The following is an 11988-nucleotide window of genomic DNA, read 5'->3' as shown; positions in this document are numbered from 1 at the left end:
GAACAAAACGCAGTCCCATTTTCACCACTTAAACACATTCCTGTCATAAGAAAGGCAAAGCAGTAATGAACACACATGACTGATGAACTTTAATAATAACTGTCCTTAAATATAAGTTTTGCAAAAGCTCAGGAAGGAACCTTGTTTTTACTTTCGGTGGGATTCTGTCGTTTTCACATTTCACTTAAACGATCAGCCGAGGATTCATCAGCCTGCTATGTACTGCTGCTTGTGAAGCTTCATGTTTACCATCAAAATGTCAATCTGCTCAACAGCTAAAATTGTTTCTGTTTTTTTTCAGTGATGCTTTTAGTAGAGTAGAAGGCGAAGGTCAGGAGATGGAGAGGAATGTGTAAAGGAAGAACCTATTAAATTTTGATGTGGATGGGACATGAGCCTTGATGGAGGACTACTTTTTTTGGTTATTTAATACACATTTACCTGACTTTTATCTGAAGAGTCGGCTCTGTAAGTATTTTAAATTAGAGCCTAATAATTTACAGGTTCAGTCCAAAGGTATAACCTCCATCAGCACCTTTAAAAGTCACGAAAGCCCATTTCAGACAAGCACATCCTCCCCTTTAATCTCAGTGTAATCTACAGATGGGCACTCACATGATTACAACCACTGAAATTAGGGGGGAAACTAAACAAAACAGAGGCATCAGCACACTGATGACTTGCACAGGCTTTTGGTCAACATGAAAAAGCACAGGCAGGACCGGGAGGACTGCAAGCACAAGGTTTAAAGAGGCAAAGGAGGATGGCAGGAATGGGCCACTCAAACGGGCCTGCAGAAGGAGATGCACTCCCACCACCGCAGCAGTATCTCTACACACTGGGGAGGAAGGTGTCTCTGCCACTGGGAGCACATTAATATAACGTCAGAATGACAGAACACCATCACATTACTGGATTAAAGGTTACCCATCCCTTCTCGTTTCTTTAATCTGAAAGTGTAAACGCTGATTTTAGCTGGTGTACTTTTGTGGCATCAAGTTAAAATGATCGATTATTGACTTGTAGCTGACTTGTATTGATGAAAAATAAATAAATCAGTATGTTTGGTTACAGGTTTCAGTGAAATGTAGTTGCCTTAAGTCTCAAACTTGCTGGTGTAAATTTCTGCTGACCTTAAAAGCTGTAACATAATGAAAACATTTTTGGCTGATGCTTTTTTATGTTTCCGATCCCATCTTATTAAACAATACCCATTTCCACTTGATATGTCCTTAGTAAAACAAACTTGAGTACTATGAAATACAGAACATGACTACATTCACCTTAGGAAATTCAAACCTTGCAAACTTGCATCTGTGAGTAAGTCAGCCCGTTTGCTGTTTGGTGTAAATGCACTGTCCTGTAAAGGGACTGCCTCTGAATACCCACTGGAGCTGAATCTTTTAAACTCCTGTCTAATGGACTCCAAGTTCAGATGCTCTGGATGACCCTGAGCTGCTTTTAGCAGTCCAGCAGTGTGTTGGGGTGAAACATAACAGAGCCCTGGTTCAAATTCATTTAATTCAAGCAGTCCATGTCTCATTCATATTTTCCATATTCAACTAAAGATCCCAAATAATAACATTTAAAAAAAAAGTGCTGTTTATATATTAATTGCAAAAAATAATACTTTGTAATTTAGATTTTACAGTCACGTAAAAAAGAAAAGACTGGAAACAAGATTTTGACATATAATCTGTCTGACCAGGAAGCTTTAATGCAAAAGTTCACCTTTTGCATTCACAGTTTACATGTTGAAATTAGGCTTTGCTTTTAAGCCACATTTATGTACGGTAATGGAAAAAGGAACTAGTTTTAATTAAAATATCTTAATACGCACTTCCCTCCCTGATTTTGATCCGGTATTTTTCTTAGAATTACATGTGCAACAGACGTGATGTGGACTTTGTAACATTTCATTATTTCTGTAGCATCATTGCAGTGATCCAGTACAAAACTTCAATTTTCAAAATATAAAATGAGCTCATAGTGATGTTCGACATTATACCTTTAACTTCTTGTAAAGGTTCACACAGAAAAGTCTGTAGCTAGCTGGTCATCCAAATTACAAGTCAAAAGTCACTTTCTGTTTTGAACTTGGGAACGAAAAACAACTTACAAAAAGCACGATTAGAATCGCATCCAAATTTACATACTGAAGTCGTTTTTTAGCGTGCCGAAACCAACGAATGTACTGAAATACACTAGTTGCATGTTTCTGAGGGAACATTAGAGGATGTGTCGCAGGACTCCACACCGGGCATAAATGTCCTATTATGCAACGCAGCAATAACGCTGCTGGACTGAGACCTGATATCAAAAACGCTTCAATTTAAGTGTTTAAATTTAAAAAGTTTTCAGTTTGCCAAGGATAAATTTATTTGTGCTCGGCTTAACTCAGATGAGGTTGGGTTACCATGGCAACGTGGCTCTCAGGAAGTGACATCCTACAAGCCGAGTAGCGTGTCGGAACATATACTACTGAAATGTGAAAGATTCCCAGTTAAACATGACAAAAGGAATGACGCACAAATAATCGGCGTAGCACTATTTAGCTTTTAGCAGCAGCATGTAATGTATTTTTAAGCATTGGTCAACAACTTCTATGTATATTTAAATGCTTTTGCATATAAATACCATGTTAATAGCAAACTACACTCTGCCTCTGCTTGTAAATACATTCTAATTATAACTAAAGCATGACCCATATCACTTTTTAACAATCCAACAAGCAATTCATGAAACGTAGCAATGTATTTGCACAAAAGCAAAACAGGCTTTATGGTGCTGGTTTTGATATTAGCAAGAATATGTCTCTGTTTTAAAGTAAGAATTCCTTCATATTCTGTGTTTTTGTCAACAAATCATATGAAGAAAAAAATATATATATATAAACTATCCCAGTAAATGTGTAATTTTTATGGTCTCAGACAAAGACACTGTGTATTTTGTATTTTCCCACATGCACACTTAGATGGAAAAAAAACATACAAACAGCCACAACATCCACTGCATAAACTAGTCCCCACACATGAACCTTCTAATTGTTTGGTAAAAAACTACAATGCCCATGTGTTTTTGAGGAAATTAGATACATTTAATGAGCCTCGTTAAATGTATCCGATTATGAACCAACTAAAGCGGAGCTGAGGGTCACCAAGATGCACAACATTATTGGTTTTGTTGACAATCAAAAAAAAAATGTAAATAAAAATCTCTCCAGCTTTATCCTTCAAAGCCCTGCCATGTAACCTCAACAAAACATTCACACTCATGCAACATCACGATAGCCTAAAACACGTGAACCCTTGTACATATTTGGTTCCTCATCAATCTTTTAAACCTATAAAATGGATTTTCTCCTTTTGTTCGTGTAAACAAAAACGCTGAGGCGCAGGCACCTCGACTTTAATGCGACAACTAATTTCACAATGATCAATTTGTAATACCTAAATCTAGCAGAGCCATTGTACATATACAAAAAAAAAGCCGTTTTAGAAGTGTGAGAGCGATATTTGGAGCCGGGGAACAACATCCATCGCAACAAAATCCTGGACTTCAGGACCACTATATAAACGTGTATGGCTTCCAAACACTCTGAGACAATGAGACAGGAATGATTTAAATACTTCTGTTCACAGCGTAAAACTTTGGATAAACTATTCAAAGAAACGTGTATAATACACTGATGCAGTGTCCTGCGAGGAACAGACATACATCTGCGTGTTACTGTGTACAAAAAAAACGCGAGCATAAGGTGTGTCTGGGTCGGTTTGGTCTGAGAGAGCATAAGGTTCGCCGTGAGAAAGCATCTGTTGCAACAACAGCCAGGCAGACTGGCTACGTTTAATGAACACTGTTTAAGCTAATTTCCCCCCGCATGAGTCAGCTCACTACCCAGGAGGCCGAGCTGCAGGCTTTGTGCCAGAAAACTGCTTCCAGTAGTAGCTTCAAAGAGTTAGAAGGGCTGGTGAAGCTTCCCCGAAACATGCTGGACCACATTTCCTGCAGCTGGGATGAACAACAACGCCCTAAAGACTTTAATCACTGTGAGCAACTTGTTGCAGGGGAAACATCTGACCTCTTAGTGTGTGTGTGTGTGTTCAAACACAATCACACAGAGATCAGAGACTCTCAGTTGACGAGAAGTCTTGTGAGCCAAGAAATTCTGGAGACGGCTTTAGTCTTATTCAACCACCAATCGGATAAACTTCAAAAAGACTTCCTCTTTCTCTGCTCTCTGCTGAGGTATTTTTAATGAGCTGGCAGATGCGTCTTCCACCTCAGGTGTCACCGTAAGGCAGAGGACCACCTAAATTATCAGAATTTTACACTGACTGATGCGCACACACACGCACACACTGTGAAGAGAAATAGCGAAGTAGCAGCAAGCAAGTTGTGGATTTCTGCTGTCAAAGATCACGACGTATGCCTAAAAACGCTTGCTACGAGCTGAGGAGCGATTCTTTCATTAGCTGCCTTTTCCTCCCGCTCAGGAACACCTCCACCATCGTCTCCTCGTCAGCTGATGAAGGGGGTTAAGCAGGAAGGTGAGACCGGTCGTTCGGTTTTTCTCTGTTGATTTTCCTGCTAATGTCGCCTAAGTGCTGTCAGAGCACGAGAGCTGCTCCAGAAGCGTGGCTGTTTTGCAGCGTGAAACCATGACTCATGTCGCTTTGCCTGGTAAAAAAGGAGCGTCATCGCTGTGTTACTACAAATGACTGGCCGGAGCATTTTCAGGAATACATGCTGAATGCTTAAAAAGCGTTTCTGACAACTAGTGCATATTTCTGATGGTTATAATGACCAAGGTGCTCTCCATAAACACATTCGGCGCTTTAGTTTCCTCATTGTGCACTTTTATATTTAAATAAATAAAGAAAATAAAAAGAGCTTGCTCTTTAGCTCTTTAATCAGCTGCTGCACTACAAGGCTGCTTTTACATAAACCGGGTCATAAGGAAGGGTCAAAATCAAGGCACACAGACTTCTCTACTAGTCCTTTCCCTCCCTCCTGCTGTCTGCAGCAGAAGCAGCTTAGAGAAGTTTCTAGAAGGCTCTGTCGACTGCCATCACCGTCAATCCTCTACCTAACAGTACCCGACTGTCGGCCCTGTGCGCTTCAGCCTTGATGTGTCAATCCAGTGGATATCTTTGCTCGCCCTCCTCCCTTTCTTCCTCCTCTCCCCAGGGACCTCTCACAGTCTCTCCTCCATCCGGAGAGAGCAGTAGGTAGAAACAAACAAACAGAAAACAACTCAAACAGCAGCAGCGGTGACAAAATTTCTCCTCTGCCCCTCTATCTCTGGATTTAGCCCTGATTCATTAATAGCCTGAAACGATCATACAGGAATCAGAGCAAACGCGAAACCCGTTACAGATGAACAGCTACGCAAGCGGCGAGGAGGTGGAGGAGTAACTTTCATCTCTTCATTCACAGCCGAGGGGATACCGCATCAACACTGACGTTTTGTTTGCCGCCCGATTTTGTGTTTGTGTTTTCGGGGAGCTGCCAGAGACTTGAAACACATGCTGAGGGATCAACGAGGTCACACAGGGGTGGAGAGTCACTTAACATGGACGGTGTAAACTCTCACCGTTCCCTCTCTAATTACATCTGTTTAAACGCACACTCTCTGGCTTGTGAACATTTGTCACGTTTCACCTTCAAAAGCACATCACCTCAGATTAAACAGACACTGCTGTTCACTTTTCGTGATTACAATTTCTGAGTGAAACAAAAAAAAAAAAAAAAAAAAAAAAGGAATCGACCAAATTCAATTACCTTAATTTTTTTTTTTTAAAAAGGAAGGGGGGTGGGGTGTCTTTTCTCACCCTATATCAGCAGGTATCACTCTCTGGACCAAGCCCAGCTCTTAGGGTAGCCATAGACAACTTTTCCTAATTAGGTCACGGTATTCAACACGTGCATCGGCTGTCTCCATTAGCAACTGACACTCTGATTAATCAGGGAAACCACTGCTAAGCAATCCATCACACTGGGATAATTTATCAACATCAAGTGCAGTCTAGAGGATGTGACCACTTTTACAGGCATTATTTACCGTAGTGCTTTGGCTTCGACAGCCACACGCCAAATGCAAAGACAACAAATAACAATTTGCGCGCATACACTCACACGCACACACAGGTACACACATACATGGGAGATTTTAAAAGATATCTCCAAATAGCACAAAGAAGAATTTTCAAAGTGTTTCACAAAAGTAGTTCTGTGTTTATCTGCAGGGTCGGCCATGACAACCACGAAGTGATGAAAGAAAAGGCGCTGCTGCAGTGCATTCTAGGGATCTGAATTCATATTTACAGCCCGTGGAGTGATAATGTACCAGTTTATTTCCTTTTTTTTTTATGTTTTTTTTATTTTACACACATTATCAGCTCCTTTTGTTCCTGCAGCGTCCCATCGTGTTTTGGAATTAATTAATACTCCCACTCATCTGTCTTCATGTCCAGGTAGTTGAGAATGTTCTGGGCAAACTTCACCGCCTGCTTGCGTGCCACCTTGGTTGTCTCGTCGCCTTGCGGGTCAACGGCGTCCAGCGCCAGCAGCTGTTTGGTAAGCAGCTCCTCCAAGATCATGTAGCTCTTGTCGACCCGCTTGCCGTCGAAGCCCAGGACCTGAGCCTGGAGCTCTGACAGGCTCCCCAGGACTTGCCACACAGCTCGATGTGATGGGTGCTCATTGGGGCCTGGCTGGCGGCGTGCTAGAGCCTCGCGTAGGTCCAGGAACGTGATGACCGCCTGGACTTCCACCACAGCACGGCGACGGGCTTCTCTTATGCACGGGTTCTTCGCCGTGTCCACCTGGTCCAGTTGGGTGAGAAGACCCTGCAGCTCAGCTTTGGGTCTGAAGCTGAGGTCACCCATCACACAGTGTCGTAGGACGCCCTCTCGCAGGTGCGAGATGTGAGCTCGCACGCCCTCGATCTCTCGGATGGAGTTGTTCTGCGCCAAGTCATACCTGTGAGGGTGGGGGCAGAGTCAGTGCTTCTCATGATCAAATCTGCAGAATGAATGACTTGCCGGAGAGTCAATCAATCTTGATATTGTAACTGTGAGTAGGCATCGTTTTAGAAGCTACAACCACAAAATTAGCTTCTTCTTTGGTAAACAAACACTGAAAACCAGTGTTAAGTACAAGATCTATTTATGAAAACAAAAAAACTAACTGAATGAAAACCATGTAGCTCATGTTCAAAAGTCTTTTACATATAATTTCCTGAACACGTACCCACCCATGGATCTTGGATGGGTAAAATGTAACTTTATTGGAGCAATATTTGTTCACTTGGTCATCAATTCATCAATGAACGATCAATTAAAAATAATCAATTCGGTGCAGCACTCATCTGCAGCTTCATCCTTTATGAGTGACGCCTACCTGCGTGTGTCGTCTCCTTCCCCCTCCAGGTCCAGATGTTTCAGCAGCCCGTTTATCTCCTCCACCACCTGTTTCCTGTAATTTCTGATCACCGCGTTCCCCGAAACATCCAGAGCGTCCAGCTCCACCTGCATCTCTGTCAGGATGCGTGACAGGTGGGCACAGCTGTCCCTCCCGCTCAGACCCATCAGCAGCGCCACCAGCTGGCTGCGGGCCACGCTCACCTTTACCATCACCTGGTTGATGCAGTTCACGGCCTCGTGGGTGTCTCCCGACAGCGGCAGGGAGAGGGTCTGCTGCTGCGTGCGCCCTTCGATCACATCCTGTACAGCGCAGAGGCGCGTTAGCGCCCGGTAGCGTGCTTTGCGGAGCGGCACCCTCCCTTCGGTCTTGACCTGAGTGAGCCTCAGCACGAGCTGCTGCAGAGCGTCCACCAACTCGTCGTTGATCTCTGTCACCCCGCCTGCTCGCTGCGGAGCCACGACGCGCTCGTCCACCAGCTGCCGCGCCTCGTAGCTTAGCTGTTCGATGGCCAGCCGGGAAGGATGGGTGGCGTTCTCTTCTAGATAACGCAGGAGTCCCTCCACCTCCTGAGCCGCTCTTTTTCGCGCTCCCTGCAGCTCCGGCTTGCCCTCTGTGTCCACCTGGTCCACATCCAGCAGCAGGCGGGTCAGCTCTCGCTCCAGACGCTTGTAGTCCCGATCGTTCTGAAGGCCGCTGAAGGTGCACACCTGCGGCCCCAGAGACGCCACCTCCTTCTGTATCTCGTACAGCCGCATCATGGCAGGGTGCTGCGGATGATATGCCGGCTGCTGCTGCTCCATTGGATGTTGTTGCTGCTGCTGTGGACCACCATGGTCCATCCTCTTCCCGCCATCAAAGGGCTTCCCAAACAGGCTGAAAAAAATGAAGCAGGAAAGGGAAGTCAGAACAATGAGCAACTGGAACAAACAGAGCCTCAGCAGACCGTATCAACAAGCCAACACAAACTCTGTAACCACATTCAGAGGCTGAAATCTTGAAGAAATCAAGAAGAATTTAGAACAACTTAGCATAAATGCCACTGGTCCTGTTGTCACACTAATTAGCATGTAAATAATGTAGCATTTGAGTTTTGCTCTATGGAAACAAGCACACGCCTGCAGTAGGATTGACCTTCTGACACAGCCAGGAAGGCTGTTATGAATCACTGGAGACTAACTCCCACTGGCTCACAAAAACAAAAAAGGATTTATTGTTGCTTGGCAAATTTGCAGACACATTTCTGTTTATATGTCAGAAAATTCCGCCTGGTGGCAAAAGTCATTAAACGGGATGACACTATGTTTAGCATCAGCAATCCTGACAATGTGCTGCCTCGTTTTTGTAAAACTTCACTGTGAAAACTGAGCCTGCAGGACCAGTTTGCAAAAAACACTCCATTTGTTCCTAATTTCTTGCAGCGTTTCAGTCAAACTGTAACTCTCTGAAGATTTTTCACAGCCGATGTCGTCTGACACGATGCCATAAAAACACATTTGAAAGGATTCATTAAACTAAATGAGTTTAAAACAATAGTACTGTGTGGCGATTGGTTTTTTAGATACTGTGCAAACCTCTTTGCACACCCCTCATTTTTTTATATTTTGCTTCCAAGGTGCCAGACTTTCTTGTCATTTTTAAAAAGCGTTCTTGAGTAACAGTTCTTCAGGCTTTCTGAAGGTCTTTCAAAGTTTTTCTTTGGAAATTGGCTTTTTGTTTACTCATTTTCAGTGGAGTCCTTGTACCTGACCATTTTCAGAGGAATGTTTAAGCTTCTTAATACTGATCTATGAATCACTCAAGCATACAAAAGGCATCTAACCCAAAGAATGAACCAGTGATGTGCCTACACATAATAGAAATCGTGGCAAAGAGCCCATTTTAAATAGTATCTTTAAACACTTTTTTTTTAGCAGCCTGTCACAAAAACACATCGGTCCTGTTTTTTTCTTGAGTATAAAAATGTTACAGACAACACAGTTTGACAAACATAAAATAGTATTTTTGCACTGACATGGTGATTTTTAAAGGGCTATAAGCCAAAATGGAGACAACTGGAGGACAACGATGAAGTCGCAGGCCTAAAAAATTATCAGCAGCATCTGAAACTCAAATCCTCAAGAAACAGGAAAAAAAAATAAATAAATCAAGCAAAGACCTGAAACAGGACCTGACATCTGGCCATTCAACTGAGTCATCCACTGAAGCCTCAACAGAACGGGTCTCAGTAGAAGGCAACTTATAACCAAAAGGTTCCAGGAATAGGCCCATAAAAATAGAAAACAAATGAATAAAGCTTACAATTTACATTTTTCTGATCATATTCATCCACATGTTCAGACCGCTGGCCATTTTTACACTGCTCTGTGGAAATTTTATCACGTCCCCTTGCATTTGTGCCTCTACCATGCACGCTGGAGTTCCTACAGTTTCTCTAAACAGCAATGCTTCAACTCCACTTTCATTTTTTTTAAAGTGGACAGAGGCGTCGAAGTATGGCAAGTGATGAGCGAAGTGACGAGTTTCGGTTTGTCCAAGAAACTCTGCTCTAAACCTGCAGACGACTGCACGAGGGCCTGACCACAGTGTTGGTCATTTCATCCCTCAGACCCCTCAGGATTGGAGAATATGGCCTCTTTTACTGTAACCAGAGCCCCAGCTCTCAGCACCAGCAATGATCCTTCACATGAAAGTCAGGTCATTTTAGAAGTTCCTGTTTCCTCACTGGAGGAAAACTCAGAGTAAACAACACAAGCGGTCAGAACGAGAGAGCAATCTAAAAACATCAGCCAACATAAACAGACCAGAAGGGCCTGAGAGGACGATCCAGAAAGGGAGGCTGGCCAAATATAAATCAAATGAACATCAAGGTTGCTCTCCTGAACGAGAAAAGACATCGTGTTAAAGAGCTCAAAGACTGTGTCTATACATCTTTAACGTTCAGTAGTAACCTTATTTTGCCAGGACATGACAATAAAAAAACCCCAAACTGATGACATCATCCAAAATCCCCTATATTTAATCAAAGACTTCTTTATGTTAAGAAGCACAATCCCTGTTCAGGCCAATGACAGCGCAGCTATAGACAAGAACAACTTCCCACATAATATACTCACACAGAATTCTGCCCTTACAACTGCAAGAAAACAAATGAGGTTAACCTACATTTAGTCTCGACAAGACAAACACCCACATGACAACCACTGGGAGCACTGCAGCGCGTTTCTATGAGATATATTGCCTGACGTGATCGTGATAAAGCTCTAATCCGCGTTAAAAGACGGGATCCAGATTCCTTTGCAGTGCGACTGCCCATCGAGCTTTTTAATACCGAGCAGAAAATAAACGCAGCTGACCAACACCCAAAAAATTTGAAACGGTTCATAGCGCCTCCAGAGTGAATCTCCACACAGGAAGATTCGGTCAGACGGCCTCATTAAATGTGTCACAGGTGCCTTGAGCTCTGGAATATATTCCCAGTTAGACATTTAGAAAAATGCCATTAAGATAGAAGCATCTGCCTTTTAGTTTAGGATTAATAACACGGCTCTCGTGAGGGCTGAAAAGATTAAATCATCTTTTGCGTTTAAAAAAAGAAAAAAAAGAAGCTTTGCCAAACTCCAATGTGAAGATCTGCGGCTTTTCGTCCCTCTAAATAGATCATTTGTGGTTTGGTTGCGTATCTGATGACAACACAAAATTGAAAAGGTGAAATTATGTGAAAAAAGCAGCCACATTAAAGACAGAAAGAGCAACAGATGATGACGTGTTTCAGCCCTCTTTGCTGCCTCTTCTTTCTGTAATCATTTTACTGTCTTGTTGCAGTTGTGCACGTCTTTAAGGTCATTTTGTACTTTTTATCCCATGAATGTGTCTATTTTAGACCTTCTGAGTCAATCTGCAACACCTGTGTGCACATCCACACAGTTTTGCTTGTTCTTTTGCTCATTTAGCGTGTTCTGTGGTTCCTTTTCCTTTCTTTTTCTGGTAGTTGTGTATTTTTATACTCTTGCTTTCTCTTGTAATAAATTTGAATTGCTCTACTGTCATTTTGTGGCCCTTTTCATTCTGTGAATCTCAGTAGTTGTCGTCATTTCAGATCATCTGCACATCATCGATCAGTTCCCGGGGGTCCTGCAAGTAATGGAGTACACAAAAGCAAAGCCTTGACAGCGGCTATGTACAAATCCATCACAGGCATGAACTGTTTGATTTCAGCCCTGTTCAGGATTTTGGATCTGTGTCTCTTTATAGCATCTTCATATCTCTGCAGATGTTTTGCATTTATTTGTGAAATCTTGGAGTCTTTCTAGCCACTCTCTACCAAATGTCATCTCTTTGTAGCAGTTTTGTTTCACCTTATAGGCATTTGTGTCTCTCAGTTTTCTTTGGGGTTTTTTTTTGTTTGTTTTTTTTAAGGACAAACTGAACTGTTCAAAAAATTGCTTTCTGCTATAGACGATCCCCTATTTAACCCCCCTGCTATGATGTTATGGTAAATGGCCTGTATTTGTATTTACTAGTCCCTAAGGACCCCAAAGCGCTTTACACATCCAGTCATCC

At 42.7% G+C, this 11988-nt stretch overlaps 1 protein-coding gene across 5 annotated transcripts in view; it reads right to left on the bottom strand.

Moving 5' to 3' along the window:
• Positions 1-6371: 6371 nt before the first annotated feature.
• The window catches only part of bag5 (BCL2 associated athanogene 5), a 9618-nt gene continuing 4001 nt past the window's right edge, over positions 6372-11988 (bottom strand). For all 5 annotated transcript variants that reach the window (XM_013909704.1, XM_005728605.2, XM_005728602.1 and 2 more), the window contains 2 exons: positions 7405-8301; positions 6372-6984 (listed from right to left, as the gene is read on the bottom strand). In XM_013909704.1, coding sequence (XP_013765158.1) covers positions 6444-6984; positions 7405-8301 — 1438 coding nt within the window. In that variant the 3' untranslated portion in view covers positions 6372-6443. The remainder of the gene's footprint in view (positions 6985-7404; positions 8302-11988) is intronic.

This window comes from Pundamilia nyererei, unplaced genomic scaffold, assembly GCF_000239375.1.
Source record: "Pundamilia nyererei isolate P.nyererei 1_Seehausen unplaced genomic scaffold, PunNye1.0 scaffold00029, whole genome shotgun sequence".
In the NCBI taxonomy this organism is placed as follows: Eukaryota; Metazoa; Chordata; class Actinopteri; order Cichliformes; family Cichlidae; genus Pundamilia; species Pundamilia nyererei.
Note: the sequence above shows the minus strand (reverse complement) of the source record. Positions and strands in the feature narration are given on the sequence as shown.